The sequence below is a fragment of the Struthio camelus genome, chromosome 1 (genome assembly GCF_040807025.1).
Source record: "Struthio camelus isolate bStrCam1 chromosome 1, bStrCam1.hap1, whole genome shotgun sequence".
Taxonomy (NCBI): domain Eukaryota; kingdom Metazoa; phylum Chordata; class Aves; order Struthioniformes; family Struthionidae; genus Struthio; species Struthio camelus.
In genome coordinates, this window is record NC_090942.1 from 176,527,671 (window position 1) to 176,547,402 (window position 19,732).

At 36.8% G+C, this 19,732-nt stretch overlaps 1 protein-coding gene across 2 annotated transcripts in view; it reads right to left on the reverse strand.

Annotated features, from left to right (window-relative positions):
* Window positions 1-19,732, reverse strand: part of SCEL (sciellin) — a 56,617-nt gene that overhangs the window by 8,497 nt on the left and 28,388 nt on the right. Inside the window, exons 12-14 of one of the 2 annotated variants that reach the window (XM_009670282.2) lie at window positions 6,860-6,916; window positions 4,292-4,351; window positions 2,667-2,753 (exon numbers count right to left, since the gene is read on the reverse strand). In XM_009670282.2, coding sequence (XP_009668577.2) covers window positions 2,667-2,753; window positions 4,292-4,351; window positions 6,860-6,916 — 204 coding nt within the window. The remainder of the gene's footprint in view (window positions 1-2,666; window positions 2,754-4,291; window positions 4,352-6,859; window positions 6,917-19,732) is intronic. The other variant, XM_068929441.1, reaches the window with a different exon arrangement.

A 19,732-nucleotide genomic window follows, 5' to 3' on the forward strand; every position in this document is an offset into this window, starting at 1 on the left:
TTGTTATTCTTCTTTCACTAGTCCTCAAATAGCTGTCAAACAGCCAAGCAAGATTACAATGTATCCCTAGAAGTAGTGTGAGGGTCTTTAGAGCACAGGCTGTTCCATGTGTGATTTGTGTTTACCGCAGTAATTGTGTTTGTTCCTTATATACAGAGTAGGAAGGAATCTCCTGAATTTAACTACCAGAGAAGTTAAGTCTTCCTTTTTTAACAGTCTCTGTTCTGGTTGCTTACCTGTCAGTTTTGTTTGGCATGGAAGGGATGAGCAAGTATGTGACAGCTGTGGAAGCCATCTTGCCATACATGTTTTGAACACTTCTGAGCTGATTTAAATATCCTATTTCTCCAGAAATGCATAAGGTATATAGTAATCATTACACATTTTGTATCACTGTTGAATGATGTTTAGCAATGTTATGAATTGTTTTTTTATAATTGTGTATTTGAAGAACATGCCTTTTTCAGGGAAAGTGTAATAGAGTCCACTACAACCGATAACATGTATGTATGAGGTATTACACAGCCCAGACACACTTTTTCACATATTTCTCTTTTGTAATGAATCTGTCTTCCTTGATTTCTATGCAACATCAGAAACGGATTAAAACTGCACGGTTAGTGAGTATTTTAAATGATAAATGCTTATATATGTTTGATAAAGTGTAGCAGGATGTTTATTATTTAATAATTAGTAGCAAGCCTGGATTTGCTCATCAAAGAATTAGCTCCTCTCATATGAACACTCGGTTTTTCATTTACATTGTAGGCAATATGAAAGTAAGCCTTCCAAGTAGGAAAGCAAACTGAAGTTAACTGATTTCCTTCTAAAAGAGTTTTTCTGGCTGGCTTTGCCCTTGTCAAGCTAGACATATGTGCAAAACACACGTTACTGGATGGAGTATATTGGCAGATGCAACTAAAGTGCCTAAAGTTTCTTGCTGTAAACAAAAGTGGCATAGTAATAATAGCTCTGTATTTCTAAAATGTACTGGCCTCTCTGAGCTTCCTTCTGTTGTTAAACTTATTTCTCTCAAATCTTCTCTTCAGTTCACTATATTTAGCTGTAGAATCTGATGCTGGGACATTCTGACATTGCAAATTTTCTAGCTAAGTCAAGGCTGAGAATGGCAATGTGTGTACTGGGCACTGCATACTCAACATAACATGGATATTTGGTGCAGCAAGCCTGAAAATGACACTGTTTGTCTTAAGCATGTCTTTTCAGAATCACTGTCCACGGTAACACCACACTGAAGCACATTCTTTGCCCCTCCATTCTTGTGTTATCTTTCTCTTTCAACTTTCAAAGATAATCAGAACATTACACCTGATAAGCTGTATGTCTGCAAAATGCTGCAAAGTGTTAATTAATTTGTTTGTTGAATACTCATTATGAGTTTTAAAAGTATATGCTGTTTGGCTTTTTTTTATTCTCAGGCAATTTATTGGTTTAGCCTTCATGGCCACACAGAAGTTTCAGAATATGCAAATCCCAACCATGCTACCTCACCCCAAGTTCCTGCAGCAAATAAAAGAAAATGAGAGACCAAAGACTTTGTGCCTAGTCATACCCGACCCACACCAAGGCCAAGGTGTGGGTGAAGGCAGGGAGAAGGACCTTGGCCATTGCTCCCATAAAGTTCCAGACTGAGGAGACATTTTCCCAATTACTAAGGGTCAGTAGAAGGTTTCTTCTTCTCCTTCCAAATCCTCAGCTTTGAGTCCCCAGTTCATCACCACTGTATAGCAGTAAAACCCCTTACATGCAGGACTGTGTCTTCAAACAGTCCTGACCAAATTAATACTTAAATCTACATGGATGGGTTGCTTGGTACTGAAGAGTGATTTTTCTAATCCAAAAACGTCTTTCATTCAAGAATGCTATATTACATTTTTTGTTTTATATTACATTTGTTGTTGCTGGAAAATACTTTTTTGACTGTGAACAAAAATATAGTTTCCTTTTTTTCAACAATTTCCCCTTATCAACAGACCTGAAGTTTAGTCAGTTCTATTAAATATCCATACATTGCATTTTACACTCAGATTTGCAATACATGCACTTCTAGGACAGAGTCCAGATAGAGCAAGAGTACTATGAGAAAAATGTGTTTAAAAATAATCTATATCCAGCCATAAAAAGCCAGAAACCCATGTTACAATTTCAGTGTTTAGGAGAAGAAATGATGCATGGGTTCAGATTCATCCCGTATACTCTTAGAAATCTAATGAAGCACTTGAGTGAAGAGCATGTTTTCCTTATAGTCTCGGAAACAAATAAGCTCTTCTAGAATACAGCGCATCTATCATCGGAATAACACGCTGGAGATGCCTTTTCTCCATTGATTATATGAGAATTCTGGCTTTACTACTCTCCTACTTTTCATGCCTCAGCTATGTCTCTAGAGTTATGTAGGGTATGCTGGGCCCTGCCCACTCTGTGCACTAGAGCTGTGTGCTTCTGTGGGCTTTTATTCATGGGATCCCGCAAGCAAAATTTGGAAGGGGGCTGACAGTATAAGCAAGGTTCCAAGGACCAGCGGGAGGTTTTCAAACGTCCCTGAACTTTCTTTCCTAAAGATATATAAAGATGGTTTCTCTCATTTTTTTTTGCAAGAAATGGCACTTTAGACATTATGGTTCTCAATTCGTTGTGCATAATACCTGGATTTTCTTTCACTGTTGCTGGAATAGTTTGTAGAGAGATTATTTGGAGCACTTGGAACATTTTCATACACTTGCTCAGCTACCCTAAGAAAGCAACAAGAAAACAAACACTTTTAAAAATCACTTTCAGCTACACCCATAGCCATAAAGGTAGAAGCTTGCGTTAGTAACAGTGAGTAAAAGAAAAAGATATTATCTTTTTTTTCCAATAGTGTTAAATTAGCGCTTGTGAACAGTAACAGAATCCCTATACTTTACAGTTCTCTAGCTGGTGGGTATATTTGTATTAGCATCTTCAATTAACTTTAATTGACCCCTAGTTTCCTCAAAGTGTGCATTGAGGCTTTCATCTGTACGCTAATGCTTCAGCGATTGATAGCATTCTGCACTTTCTTGGCGGTATTCTGTACTGTTAGATTCATACTCTCTTGGAAAAGAGAATTTAAAATAACAAGATAGAACAGAACAGATCCAGAGATTTGGAAAACTGTAACAAGGATCATAACGTTTTATTCTTGCTTTTAGTAAATTTTAGTTTCAACTGAGAAATAAGCTGAGTTTGTTTCTTGCTTTGATGTACTACAGTGATGGTTTTATTAGAAACGACCAGCTAAACAGATACCTAGACTGTTATTTCAAAGAGCAGGATTATGATTCAAGCAGAAGAAACCCTGTCTCCTGCAGTTTTCTCTGCCATAAACATGGCGTGCTACCAAACACAAAAATAAACCTTGTCAGACAAATTATAGGATTTAAGTGCTAATAATTTTCTTGATGATGTTACAAAGCAGCTCAAACAAAGGCTGCTCTTCTTTAGTTCTGCCAAGAGTTATATTCCGAAACAGTTTGACAATTATAAGCCTTAACTCTGAATGTTTGCCCTGCTATTTGATTTATTTCAGTGAGCTTGCCAAGGTCTGAAGCTTCACTAAATAAACCTTGCTCAGTGCCGGTCACTGTTTTATATGCATGGCATGTTGCATGAAGCAGCACCCTCTATTGTGCTTGCGTCCTAATCTGGCAGGCCTCCTTTCAGAACTAAGAAAAACCCACCCACTATACATGTTCTGTATTTGCTTCTCTGGTCAGACGATCAAGGGGGATCGCTAGAATTAAAATACTTTATATTAAAAATAGTAGAAGTATTTATGTATTTAAATAACTAAGTTCTTCCTTGTCATTTAGACATACAACTAAATGAAAAATTCCAAAAAATACCATGTGAATTCTATCTGAAAACATAATACTAGCTTTGCTTTAATTAAACAAATTGCATCCTAGTGTCTCCAAACACTATGAATTCTAGTAGCAGTGACTCATATTTCTTTGAGATACGAAGGGCTGAGTTCGCAAAATATCTAGATAAGCACAAACATACTTTTATGGATCTTGTCACCAGGCATTTTCATTGGCTAAAAGATTATAAGTTTCAGTTATTACTTATCATTATCAAAATATATGCAGTTATATTGCACATTTTATAAATAATTCAGAATTCTTACTCAAGCTATGCCATTCTGTTTGTTTGTATTAGGAATGAACATTGTCAGGTACCACGCTAAACCACGCTACGACTCCTAATATTTGCTAAATCTTAGAGAGAACTATGAATTGAGTCTCACCCTTTTTTACGTTGGGCACCAGCAGGCTTTATTTCAGTGTGATCACCAAGGTCCTGATCTCTGTGAAAGTGAGAAATACCTCAGAATTAATCAAATCATATGATTCAATTTAAACATGTTTAGTAGGTTGATTTACATTATGTTAAAGAAGAGAAAATTATATGCACTTCACAAGGAAGATTCCTGACTCCATCGAATGTGTACCACAATTGTTTCATATAAAGCTTTAAGTTATTTATGAAGTAAGAGTTATTAGTTCAAACCTCAACATTTTTCAGTTGCTCTCCAGTAAATATGCAACATTAAAAAGGCATGATAAGCTACTCAAAAATGTTCTTGGGATCATGGGGTGATTCAGGTTGGAAGGGACCTCAGGAGTTCTCTAGCGCAATCTCCTGCTCAAAGAAGGTGCAGCTCTGAGGCCAGACCAGGTGGCTCAGGGCTTTGTCTAGCTGGGTCTTGAAAACTTCTAGGGATGCAGCCTCTCTGGGCCACTTGCTCCACTGCCTGACTGTTCATGGGGAACAGTTTCTTCTTATATCCTGCCTGAATATCACTTGCTTCAACTTGGTCCCATTGTCTCTCCTCCTCCTGCCACATAGCACTGTGCCAAGCCTGGCTCTGTCCCCTTGCTGACCTCCCCATAGATACCGAGGACTACTGTGAGGTCCCAGTGCAGCTGTCCCGTCTCCAGGCTGAACCAGCCCCGGTTCCTCCTCAGCCTCTCCTCAAAGAGCAAGTGCTCTAGCCCCCGCCATCCTGGTGCCACATGCCCCAGTTTATCAGTCTTTCTTGTAATGGGGGGAGGGAGGCAAACCGGATGCGGTATTAATGATGTGGTCTAATAAGCGCTGAGTAAAGGGGATAATCACTTCCCTCAATCAACTGGCTGTGCTTTTGTTAATACACCCCTGATGTTGCTGGCTGTCTTTGCTGCCAGAGTGCATTGCTGGCTCGCATTCAGCTTGCTATCCCACAGGGCCCCCAGAGCCTTTTCCGCAGAGCTGCTCCCAAGCCTATCAGCCCCCAGACTGTATCACTGCAAGGGGGTCTTTCCTACCACAGGTGGGACTTTGCTTTTGTCTTTACTGAATTTTTTAAGCCCTCCTGGCTGTCTAGGTCCCTCTGAATGGCAGCTCTGCTCTTCAGCGTATCAACTGGTTCTCCCAGTTTGTAAATCTACTTCGCTAAATCTAACACAAATATCTGGGGGATTTGAAAGGTATTAACAAGGTATTAACATTTTAGCACCTCAGCTAAGCATGCTTTCTTCAATCACATTAGATCAAATTATTTGAAACTTACATAAAAACTCTGCTATAAATATAGTACTACCTATTAATGTAGCACTACTATAGTGCTGTAGTACTATGAGTTTCAGACTCTAGCATTTGTTTCTAGACATTTTTCCACTGTTACATTGGTTAACATGGTAGTTAGACATTAGTATGCCTACTAAAGTTTATGGGTGTATAAAACAAAAAAGAAATCATTGCAATAATCTAGTCTAATTTATAAAATCAAGCCATAGTACTTTTCTTAATAAATTCCTGCTTGAAATTGAGTATACTTTTTAGGTAAAGAAGCAATCTTGAAAAAAGAACTGAAGTCAGTAAGATAGGAAACTGCTCATAAGCCTTTTAAACTTATTCCAATAGATGATTAATCTTACTATTAAAAATGATACTTTGGGTGTGATTTGCTTCAGGAACCTAAAGTTAGGCAGTCCATCTAATTGGGCATCTTGTCTCCTTCCAAAGTGAAAGAGAGGTAGGGACATTAACAGAGATTTATCTCAACTGTTCTGGACATCTATAAATGGAACTACACAATTGAAATGGTGTAAAAGGCACGAAAAGGTCTAAAGGGATGGTGACTCTACCATTATAAGTTGATAACATCATGCAGTAGTACATGCACCTGTATCAAGAGTTACAGAAATGGCTGCCAGACTGTGAAGTGCCTTTACTTGCTTTGTCTGTATATTACGACCAGATTCATCTTACAAATGCTATTATCTAGGACTCTATACGGTCTCTAAGACCATATGACTGCATTTACACTAGTAAACAAATTCATTGGCTGTGAAAAAGCTGATTCTTTATTAACTGACCTGTAATTAAAAATGATAATGTTATTCACTGAAAAACTATTTAAGAGGAAGAAGGACAAACTGGTTCTCATTCGAAAATGAAGGATGACACTAAGAAAAAAGCGAACTTTTTTTTAAATGATCCATTTTTATGGCACTCCTCTTTTGTATTTAAAGGAAAAGCTCTAGTTTAATGGGACATTTCACGTTAATATATGGAACTTCGGTGGTCGTGCACCGATTTTTTAGAGTTTCAATAAGATAAAAATCACCTTCCTCCACAACAAATTATTTATATTTACTAGTATTTATTTAATGAGGAGTTAAATAAAGTTAAGATTCTGTGGCTTAAATCAAATCACAGTATGAACTTTAACTTCCCTAATTATCTTTACAGAATTGGACCTATTCATACCAAGATCTAACTAACCACAAACATTTCAGAACTGTGTAAAAGAAGATTATGACAGTCTTGCCTCTCATTTTTATGAGCAGCACTCTTTATTTCAGTTATCTCCTCAAGGTCTTTTCCTCTGAAAAAAACAACAAAATAACACAGCATTATAATATTCCCCCTAGATGGGAAGAGGTAGTAAAAATAAGGGAATACGTTTATGCATACATTTTAGAGGGGAAAAAAGCGAATTATTGGATAAGTTAACGTTCAGAGTCTGCAAACATTTATGTTATTGACCATCAGAAGAAAGTAAAATCATATCCAAGAACCTATGGTTTAGTGCTAAATGTGTTTATAGATGTCTACATATATGTGTCTGTATACATACATATGTAAGACTGCTATAAAATAGATGATTATGTCTTGGCAGCATTTACATGCTGCGAATGCTTACAACATTGCTCTTGAAAGCTCTGCAGAGTTTAAGTGTTAAGTGTGACAAGCATCACATAGCTGTTCCTAGCACAGCACCCTCGCAGTTCCCCCTTTGCTTACTCCGAAGGGTTGCTTACAGACCACTAGAAACTTGGCCTGAAACACGCTGAACTGATGTGCTATTCTAAAATATAAGAGCTGCCTTTTATGAACCATGCTTCTTGCTGACTGAAATGCTAGATGTCACTTTGTCAGGGCAACACTTATCATCCATTATTTTGTCAATATTTTATTTAATGCCCCCTCCCTAAATATATTAAAATATTTCAACGGTAGTTTTGTTGAGGAAGCATGTATGGAAGTTCACGGTAAATATCCCTTGTTTAGCTGATAGTTTGCATTCCGATTAATTCATTCTTATTTTTACACTAATAGCATGCCATATAAGGAATGCTATTTTTTAATCCTGAAAAGATTTTACAGATTTGCAATGTTACTCTTCCTGATATTCCAACAGCTACAACCTACCAACTGCCTTAGAAAAGCAGGGCCTGAGATTCTTGCAAGACTTACTCCATGCCACTTGTGAAAGAAGGCAGATTCACTTTGATTAGGTTATCAAAATCTTGGCCTCTTTCGAGACAGAACAAAAAACAGATCCAATCACAATTAGCATAGCCAGCTGTCGATTAGCCAAATTAAATAGTTACTTTAAAAGAAATAGTAGCTGAAACATTCTTTTTAATGGATGAAATTAAAACTGATGAAAAGTTCAAAGAATACATAATTTTAATAATTCAAAGATATTCATAAAACAGATGCAGCCATCTGCACCCATATGCACGTTCTCTTGCTGGAACAAAACCTCCAAATTATGTTTAGAAACAACAAGCTATACTTAATACTCGTGTCAAAAAGGATAACTCCTGCTGAGCATGTAACACGGACAACTCCAAGGAGTACTATCCTTTAATATGCAATGAAGTAACAAGAATCTTTACCAGAACCAAAATAGTACAATCAGTCAAATACTTCCGATATGGTCAAGAGGAATTTCTTACCTGAAAGGTAATTATGGACTAATTTTTTCTGGCTAAATCAGCCAAAAAGTACCTTAGTCTATTTGATAGGCTGTCTGGACCACCTCCTTCCCAATTAAATTCTCACTTCTCACAAGAAATTTCAGGTTTAAACTGAGGAACGCTGGGAACTGGTTACATCCACACATTATGAACTTCCATAAAAGAGACAGCATGTAATTTACTATTATTATCTGATGTTAAGAAAAAAAAATATTCTTCCTGAAATCAGATTTTATTGGTTAATTAATTTTTTTTTTTGCAATATAATAACATTAAACATAGAATATGATGGGCTAATTTTAGTGTAATATATCTGTTCAAAAAAGAATAGAAACATAAATCAAAGTGTTTTACTCTCTTCAAATGGAGCATTCACTAGTATCAAATCAAACATGGGGGTTTGCTTTGATCGCCTTTGACTATTTGCCTTCAAAGAATTTCTGTGTCAACATGCTTCTGTAAAAGACTTTATTTCAGTGAAAAAGCATTTTCCAACTGAAAATTGTTCTATTGAAAAAAATTCAGCAACTTTACCTAAAAAGTAGCCCTGATTTTGCCTGCATATATCTAGATTACCATCTAGCATCCTTAACTTGCAAAACAAATTAATAATTGACTGAAAATTTTAAGAATTTTTTTCTTAAAAAGAAGGCAACGACAAAACAACGAGTCTATAATGGTCTGACAGTGCTTCCGAATAAGGTCCACTTTGTAATCTGGTAGTCAATAATGCTGCATATGTCTCATTACTGACACTTCGTTCTGAACAGTTCTGTCATGAGACAACATCTTAGTGCAAGATAAAGACAGCTCTGGAAGATGTCTTCTTGTCACGTTTTTCAGTTTGGGGACTCTTTGATGAGATTATCAGGATCTCTGTTTCTTTCAGAAGGAAACAAAACCAGTTCAATGCAAGGAGAGACCAGTCAAATGTCAGTTAACTAGATTTCCATTTCCGTCATTAAAAAAATGAGTAATCTACATATTACATGGCATTGTAGATTCTCTTTGTGTTATCTCAGGTTTCACATTTTTCAGTTTTTCTCCAGAACTAGAAGTAATAAGTTTATCCAAGAATCTCAGCTTTCATTTATGAATTGGAAGGCAGATTGCTTCCTCAGTGTTTGAAGGTAGCAATAACAAAATGGCTAACTAAAGAACAAATAAAGTCCTCAGATAGTTACTTTATCCACCTATATTTTTACAGTTTTTTAGTAAGAAAAAGCATTCAGCTGTGCATGTATCTGGCTTGAGTAAAACATAGATTATTATTCTTGTCTCCTGCATCCTTCCCCTTTATGTTCTTACACGTACTTAAAATATGCCTCTCAAGTCTACTCTAAAGCTTATAATCTTTATGTATTATGTGATCCTCAAATATATATCATCCTCAGTGTTGCATACTCACCCAAAATACAGAAGGCAGTAAATTTTGGACCTCTGTTCATTCTGGCCACTATTATGGGATTATATGCTGCTTGCTCAGGTATCTATCAGTCACCTTTCTGCTTACTTCTGCTGACTTTCACAGCATGGAGCAACAGAAAGGCTGTGGCGTTAGCAAATCTGTGCCCTGCAGGTCATTGGAGTAAATGAGTCCAGGTCCAAAGTGCCTCTGTCCCATTTTCAAAATATTGCAGGCATTTAGGGAGCCAAAGTCCAAATGGCTTTTTATGAGATAAATTTCAGTAGAGTAGATACATTTGAAAATTTTACTCAAGATATGCACATAAAATATTGTATTTACTTTGTTACAATTTTCAGTATATTATTCTTTTTATACTTCCTGGGGGTGGTTCTTTTCAAATCAGATAAATTAGTTGGAGATACTTTCCTATACAAAAATCAAATACTATGAATAGAGACAGATAAAATGTGCTCCCTCCAAAAGACCCGAACACTAGAACTTTTTTGTATTACTCTTTGTGAGCGCCATTAAAATATCTTAGTGTTTCTGTATCAAATGCAACAGGTTTGAATTAACAATACTCTATAACTTGTTTGAAGATCACTGGAAAGTTTTATCACTTAAGTACCTGTTCTTGTTGCAGATAATATTTTTCTATTGCCAGAGAAGGAAGAAACTGCATCAAGATAGCAGGAAATATTGTGGCTTTAAAATTCTCCTCTTTTTAAATTTTTATATATATTTTAACATTCTTCCCAGGTAACTTGTTTTTCTTTACCTTAAACTGTTCTGCTCACTTTTGCACAGAGATTTCACAGAAGAGTAGACAAGTTCTCTAAAATAGTTCATCCTTTTCCTATTGCCTATTTGGAAATCATGAAAAAAAATTAGATTCATAGACATCCTCCAATAATTTAAGAATCATTCCTTCAGAAAAGTATTTACTGGCCCATATTAAAACTCGGTGTAACTCCAGAGATAGATGGACTTGTCTCATTCTGTAGACTTTAAATCATCATGACTCAGCAGCCAATAGCATTTTTTACTTCGTGTACATGACTTTCAGTACTTTGAGTACCAGAAAGCATTGACTGGCTTGTGAGGAAGATTTTACTTCCTATCCATAGGGATGCTAACAAAAGCAATAAAAGTGTAAGCTGCACGTGCACACCCTGCCAACTAGCAGCCTGATTTATAGAAGGCTAACACTGAAGAGTCCTAATAAGTGAACAAAACCAGTTGTAGCTGCTGCTTTCAGTACAAAAATGCATGTTGAGTTGCTTTTCTGACTGACTGACTTGTTCAGCTGTGGTTTATGGTTCCTACGAACACCACTTCTTCTGTAAAATATAACCCTCAGGAGATATTAACGGACTGCACTGGTAACACTTCTATAACTTTCACCTTAATTAAACATTTGCTTGACATGACTGCAACAGGACTGACACCTTGCATGTTCTTCTTGAAATAGCTGGCTAGTTCAAGAAATAGGTTATAGGATATGCAACTTTTGGCTTCTGATTCAAGTACGGCTCAGATATTGTCAACAACAAAAAGTTTGAGAGCCGTTACTTATAGAAGGATATAGCATAAAGTAGGGCTAACTGCAGGACTTGGTGGATAAGTCCAAATTTATCTGATTGGGTACAAGACATACCTACCTTTTGTGAGTTTTTTAAATCTGTAGTTGTTCGTGGCAAAGCTACATTTACTGTAGCAACACTATGCAGTAGCCATCAGTGCTGATATCACCACATAACCCAGCCTCTCATTTAAAATAAGACTAGACGTACAATACAGCTTCTAAATAGAATCTCAGTTTAGATTCCATTTGAGGGTTGTTTATATGCTAAAAATTAGCCGTACAATTCATACCTTTTCTAATCCTTCTAAAAGAGAAGCCTGATATTAAAGAGAGGAAGAGACTAATGTATGCATTCATACTTAAAGAAGCTCCTTAAATATTGTAATACAGAAGTAGTGAAATGGCATTCATTACAGAGAAGTCTTTCTAGTTGCTCGTATAACTGTCATTTGGAAAAATAAAGTATTTCAGTGTTCAAGGCTGGTACAATTGAATTCTTTACATTTGAAAATAATTTTTTAAATACAGATGATTGAAAACAGAAAGTAGCATAAAACTTCTGGGCATATGTGAAGGAATTTAGACTAACTTGGGGAAATAGCTTTCACATATGGTAGGTGGCTGTGTAATGGATGCTGACATTTTCCATAGGACATTCAAAGGGATGCCACCTCCAAATATAATCGTTTCAGAGAGCACCATTACATTGCTGTGGGCATTATGCCTGGGGTGAGTATTTTTAGAAATGGATGAGAATAAGGCAGGTCAAACAGCCTGCCAGGAGGAGGAGGCATTGTTTGCTGGTAAATTCAAGAATATGAAACATTTTAACACAACCTCTGGACATGACTGGAATTTTCAGGAGTTCCCAACTCATAATAACAAGTATATCTTTTTCATATTCTGCATATATCTGTATATATTTTTGAATAAACAAAAAAAAAACCCCAAAACTGAACAACAGTATAGAGGCTTTCCTTATCACATTTTGTAAAAAAGAATCTGTTTAAATCCAGTATATCCAAAGTGAATGAATTTATTATAACAGCATTAAGTCTTAGATCTGCAGCCAGCAACGTGCTTGTTATTATCACCGAAGTATGAAAACCAATTTTTTTGATCCAGTTATTTTTCCTTTTTTAAGTGACCATACCCAGCAAAAAAGTCTCTCTCTACCTTTAGCATCCCATCCCAGAAAAACGCTTAAAATAACACTATGAATCTACAAGAAATTCCTACTTTGAGGAGCAGAAAAACTTATATTCAGTTGGGCCACTGTGGGCCTCATGCTATAAGCTTCCTAACCATGAGTTATGATGCTCCTGCCTGCTATTTTGCCTCTAGCTCCTTGTGTAAAGCAGGATTAGAAACTTGACAACTAATGAAGACGCTCCACCAGAAGAAAAGGCTAGCAAAGAAGATAAGTAAAATACTTCTGAAAAAGCTATCATGGCAGGCTGCATGCAAAATTAATGGCTTGGTTTAACCAGAAAGTCCTGTCCTGCCACAGCTTGGACTTCTCTGGCGCCCAGACATGAACAGAAAGGGAAATTATTCAGTGCTTGTGTGACAACCTCTCTAGCAACGAGCTAATTTCTGAAGGCTTAATAACTCTGACTCTGAATTAATATCAGCAAAACTTCCCTTCATTTATAGAACAATTCTGTTTTGTGTTATTTCATTTTATTACTACTAAGTTTTTAATGTCTTTTTGATTTAACACAAAAAAGCCCTAATAAAGATATATGGTAAGTAATCTTTAAAGGTGTCATAATGAAAGTATAATATAATCAAAACTATTAAAATTTGCCTTTTATATTCTATATTAAAAACTCAGTGAAACCGAGTTGTGTACATTTTGCTTTGACTTTCAGTCTGCATTTGATTTCTAACTCATTTCACTTGAGAAAAACCCTAATACTTTCCAGTACTTCTGCTCTGTCAGTTATATCTGTGAGTCTTACATATTTCAGTGGATAATCACAGAATCAAAGAATGGTTTAGGTTGGAAGGGACCTCTGGAGATCATCTAGTCCAACCTCCCTGCTCAAGCAGGGACCTCTAGAGCATATTGCCCAGGATCACATCCAGACGGGTTTTGAATATCTCCAGCGAAGGAGACTCCACTACCTCTCTGGGCAACCTGTGCCAATGCTCTGTCACTCTCACAGTGAAGAAGTTTTTTCTCAGGTTTAGTAGCTCATCAAGAGCCAAATTCAGAGGTGCATTAGCGAGTCTCAGGTCAAGGGTCCACAAACATTTCTCCTGGAGACCAATTTGACTTAAGAAGCTTCTGGCCACTTTTTCCCAGTCCATGCCATCTCCTCTGTCATGTTAGCATGGACTGTAACATTTAGCTAGTTCTGTAATTTTAGTTTAACTAGTGACAAGTCAGATCGCCATCTCATTCAGACATTCAAGCACAGCTAATACTTTTTTTGTCTTGAAAACATTTGGATAAAGTTTTAAATGTCATAGAAACAGGAAATACCTGAACCATGCCTACAAAAACAGCTATGGGGAAATTGTCGGTTGTTTGACAAAAGCAATGAAAACCTTTCTAGTGTTCATATTTGCAAATTCTAAAGACAATGAAGAAAACAATCAGCAAAAAAGATTCTTTGAACTTCAGTCACGTTATTCTGACCATCCTGCTGGAGCCAAATTGCAGATGATCTTGCACATATGTGGTGGGAAAGAGTTTAAAAAGTTTCTCTTACCTTTCATTTTAAATAGAACTCAACCATGCTATTGAACTATGCATCCTCTCAGAACAAGACTTTTCCTTAGGCTCTTCAGAGAGGGCAGGTAAGTATGTGGACACAACTCCCAGCTTATCTCAGCTAATGCTTACCTAACCTGTAAGAGTCTTACTGAGGCCAATTCTAGTTCCAGATATCCCTAATTCCTGGTGACCTTTTTGCTTTGTTTCCTAGAATTCCACCATCACTCTTTGCTAATACATGGACTGTTCACATAATATCAAAGTCACCAATATCGTAGGTGTTGTTTTCGGACCAAAAACTGAAGGATCACAGTAACTTGAAAAGACGTGCTGTAATGTCTTCACTCAGTGGGACGTTTCATGTTAAATCCCAGGATACTCCATGAACTTTTACATCTACTCATTCTGTCATCATAAAGCAAACAAGAGACAGATATACTCAATAAGTCATACCCAACAGTTATTACAGATGTCAATCTTTTTTCTGACTCAAAGCCCTGAGCGGGATTATAAAAACTGATAAGGTGATCCTCTATTTTGAAGAGGATAATGCTACTGGTAGAAGAGCTGTATAGAGCTTGAGCTGTGCAAAGAGCTTTCATTCAAGTTAATGGCAGCTACGTTGCATGGCTTCCTATGAATTCATGGGAATTCATCGAGACGATATCTTGTCACCATCATTGTTGATACCATCCTCAGGTAATTGTTGAATATGCTACAGAAAACAGCTGTCCAAGGAATTTAATTAAACACTATTCTGCTTCAAGATCTACGGATGATATTGCTCTGATGGCTCCTCTGGTGAATCGCTACAACTGATGGCAAGCCACACTGAGCAAGAAGTAATATGCCATCATCTGGATATCAATTCCAGACAAAATTAGGAATCTGTCCATAATTATCAAGCAGCTTCCATCCCTAGACTCAGCATTGACTTTTCTAAATGTAGTACCAAACAAGTAGCATCTGCTGTCCTTTTTCCAGTGATCTTTCCCAGTCCACCTTCCACAAAACATTCTGATGAACAACTTCGTCCTCTGACATGATTGAATACGCAAAGACCACACTAATGAAGTCTGGCTAAAACCATAGGGTATTTCTGACCTAGTAATGTCAGCACAGAAAAGGACAGTTTAAAGTTACAGAAACGACAGATTGCCAACTGGACCTTCCAAATCTGAAATAAAAGAGTTCATCTAAAATATAGTAAGTATTTCAGGCATCTTAGTTAACAAAGCTTAACATCAGAGGCCTGTCTGAGTTTTGATCCACTATCCGTGGCTGCTTTACTGTCCTTATATCAGACTCTGTCATGTATAAATGGGAAAGAATAAAGAAGTTCTTTGAGAAAAGAGTGTCATTTATTCTTAGGCAGGGTGCATTTCCTTCCACACCACTATGCTCCACTAACCAGTGCCAGAAGCCCTCATTTAGACCTTTCATCAATAACAGCCAAGGAGGAGAGAACAGAAGAACTCTGGAGTCAACTGTGAAAACCAATTTATACTGTGCCAAAACCACAACGTAATGCTTAGCCCAGAGGATTTCAGAGTTAAATACAGAGGAAGAAGCTGTAGATCAGAATGTTTTGCAGGAGGTAGACTGGGAAAGATCACTGAAGAAAGGACAACAACTTATTCAGTTTTTCACAGAGGATATGTATGACCCTGTAAACACTCTTTTAACTTTTCAGTTAGGAATAATGGGCTTGGATCTCTTCACACAAGCTCTTCAACAGTAAGTCATTGACATCAACGTGCAGAAGAGCTGTAAACCAGCACTCCATTGAGAGACAAATCTGTCAAAACTGGGAGGCAAGAGGTGTCTGTCACTAGAAAGTAAATTAATATTTTTTACCTTCTGCTGAAGTTCAAAAATGTATCAATGAGTGCACTAATTTGTATTAAGAAAAAATATCTAGAAACTTTTAAGCTACTTCTTCTAACAAAATAAAATAGTCATTGTAGCCAAAGCCACATCTGGCTGCAGTTTTGACCATTAAGTTATGACTATGCCTAAATCAGTCTCATTTTAGAATTTTTGTTTCCAACACCTTTTGGGTGGCATAGGTGTCCTCTAGAACATTTTAGAGGTCTGCCAAATCGTTACATAGTCTATGAAAACTGAAGATAGATCAGGAAGATATCACAACGGAAAAGCCACACAGGAATACTTGGTATTCATGCCTTCTAATTTTGGTCATCTAAGCTTTAGTTCAACCTGAGATAATTTTCTAGGGTATTTCTCTGTCTACGGAGAGTGACAATCCAAAGAGCAACTAAGCCAGCTTATTTTAGATACCTGTCTGAAGATGAAATAATGCACCTTCTGGAGACACTGGAGAACACTTAAACTAGATGCCTAACTTTTAGAAGACTGAAGTGAAATTAATCCCTCCTTCTGTGATAAACATTTGGGGTACCTTAACATAGTAGGAGGTTTAAAGGGAAGCCAATGGAAGTTTCTTAAATATAATAATAAGGAAGGGCTTCAGGCCAGAAACGGCTAAAATAAAGTTAGCAAAAGCAGAAAAAAAACAGAGGAAAAGGGTGAAATTTAAGGGACCTACAGAGAATTTCAGTATTTAAGTCAGATGGAGCATAATTAAAGCTTTGTTACTGGTATAATTTAGTTGGTTAGAAGGGAGCACTTTTTAGTCTAAACAAAAAGTTCTGTCAGTACATCCAACAGCAGTGAGGAGAATTACTCTTTAGCTATGCTAATACAGCTAATACAACGTCTGAGTATTGCCATGTCCTTAAGTCTACTATAGCCACTAAACTTTTAGATTGTCCTTTATTATCACACCTTCCACACATTTATTCAGTTTTAGGTCTTGCCAGTAGAATGTTGATTGTTAAACAATTTACCTGAATGAAGTTCTTTTCCCAAATTGTTCCAGGATACCATTGCTCTACTTACCAAAAAAAAAAAAAAGAGGGGGGCAGGGCGAAGAAAACATATATCGCTCAACAGCTATTTCACAGTGCAGCATCTCTCTCTCTCACAGTGCAGCAGCCTATGCAGTGATCATAGCTTAAATCCTTTTGCTTAAGAGGTCACAGTGAACTAAAGTTGTCTTGTCCTCCTTCAAAATCACCAGCCTATCTTGGAAAGCTCAATCTTCCTACAAACGCACCACAGAAAACAGACCTAAAAGAGGTATTGTTCAGGATTATGTGTGGTATGGTTCCAGCTAAACTTTCAGCTGCGCTTTTCTAAGGCCAAATCCAGAATTTCCCTAGTTTTGAAGGGATGAGGCAGTACACACGAAACTGAGGAATAAGCACAGAAATAGAGACTTCTGTTCAAGTGCTGCAGAAGGACACAAAAGACCTGAGGCACAATGCCGACTAGCAGCAAAGCCAAGCAAATCTGAAGCGTCCCTTCCTGCTATTGTTAGGCAGAGGCAGGGACTATACTTGGCAGGGATCTGTTACCACCTGGCCTGGCAACGGCCAGCCTATTCGACCTAGAGAAAAACATACAAGAATAATTGGGGTACTGTGAGTTAGGGGGCCTGGAAAGGGACTTCAGGCACAGAAATCTTTTGTATCGCAATGGAATAAGCGATACAACTTCAAGGTTGTTCCACTAAAATGTCCCACAAAGGATAGTAACTCTAAAGTCCCCACAGAAGAGCATCAGCTGGGCCTTCGCTTCACTCAGCAAAACATTTTCTTCTAATGGGAGTTCATATAACTGGCAAATACCTGAAAATGCGCCTACATGTTCTTTCAACCGTGTACTCTTGGCAGCTCTAGAGCAACAAAGGTTTTAATCAACAAATGTTTGTTTAGGAGATGGTCTTAATTCCGTTGGTTTGGAAAGTTCCAAGCTGATACCAATTTACTCATTAAAAAAAAAAGGAAAAATCTGCATCTTATTTTTTTTTTTAAATTCCACTCTTCAAAGTTGATAGACACAGAAAAACATCATTGTTGCAAGAGGTACTTTAAGCACAGGTAATTAATTTGTTGTTCTTTAATGATCTTTCAAAATGAAAACTGGCAACATATCTCAGTTCAAATAGGAATATCATTAAAAAGGAGCATAATAAAAATATATATATAGCATCATATAAATTTGCTATTATCTGACTGGAGTAATTATAGCGAATTACCCTCTACAGTACTAATATTCAAGGAACTGTAACTTTATAGTTACAGATATAAACTCTATAGTTCGTAACTCTAAAGAGCCAAGAACTGCAGCAGATATTTTACAGTCAGCACTAATGATGAAAGACTGAAACATATTGAAAATTTTCATGTTGAAAATAAAAAGAACATTAATCTCTCATAACTACCCGACTTTCATTTACAACAGGTCTGAGAAATCTTGTCATGTATAATCAAAAACTTTTCCTCATATACTACTAAATAAAATTTAACTATTCATATATATGCCATTTGCTCGTAAATCATACCTGAGACCCATTATTCACTAAATAAATAAATGTATAACTGAAAAAAGCTAATAGGGAAAACACATACATCATAGAGCAAGTGTAGAGTGAGCTGGAAATAGGATGACACAGTCATAACCGCACAATCCAGAACCTGTGCCATTTGCATGCAAGTGGCCCATCACCATTTGAAAACACGTCTTGAGTAAGAGCAAATCATTGCCAGAACCCAACAATTGCCTTATTCACGATTGCTACCACCTCTACTACAAAACTTTCAAGGGACCACAAAATGAAACGGCAACAAGCAACATGCAACAAGTCTCCTATTTCATTGTGTCTTGAGAGAGCTTTAAAGTTATATTTTCCATCTCAGGTTAAATAATGTGAATATGGACATGACTGGCAGGTAAGGCAGGTACAGCCAAACTCTATAATGGAAATCCACTTTCTCCTGATCAAAATGGGCATATGCAGAATTTGAGTAACGAGTGATGATGATAACAGTGGTTTGAAACATAGATTTGAAATTTGGACCTCTCAATTTCCCCCTAAAGAAATATAGTATCTAATTATTTTGGAAAAATATTCTAGTTCCTTGATTCTATTCCCTAGAAATTGCCTATCTACATCCACATACATACAAATAGATACCTGAAGCATTTTATTCAACCTCTTTCTGCTATACTTGGAATGGAAAACAGTTGCCTTTATGTAGCATGCTCCTTTATTATGTCCTGTGCCCCCACAGACTTATAGTCGTTCACTGGTAGCAGACAGTCTCCCTACAGATGCTTTCAGAGCTGAGTAAGATCTCTTTCCAGCTTTTTATGTGGCTTTTGTTACTATTACCTCAAAAGCTTCTCAAATATTTCCAACACAAATTCTAATATAGCTATGCAAAATACAATACAGAGTCATTAATTCTACAAATTATAAACTGTTGTAAATATTACTTTCTAACTATTCTGCATCTTTTGGTGGTAATAACTTTGCTATTGCAGAGGTAAATGTGGCCAACTGTGCCAAATACTGCATATGGTCTCTAGACGAAGGAACAAAGAAAAAGCATAGTCAAATACAAGTGAACACTGTCTAAAAGCATTGCATGGAAATACACACTTTTGCTTCCTAACTATAATCACCAATGAAAGATTGACTAAAGCTCTGTTGAATACCCTAAGGATGTTTGAAATGGTTTAACAAGACTGCCCACAGAACATGGTTCTTAATGTAGTTTTTTAAATACCTGTACTTAATTATTATAGTAGCTACAGTTCTGTAATGTAAAAATGCAGAGTGAGAAATA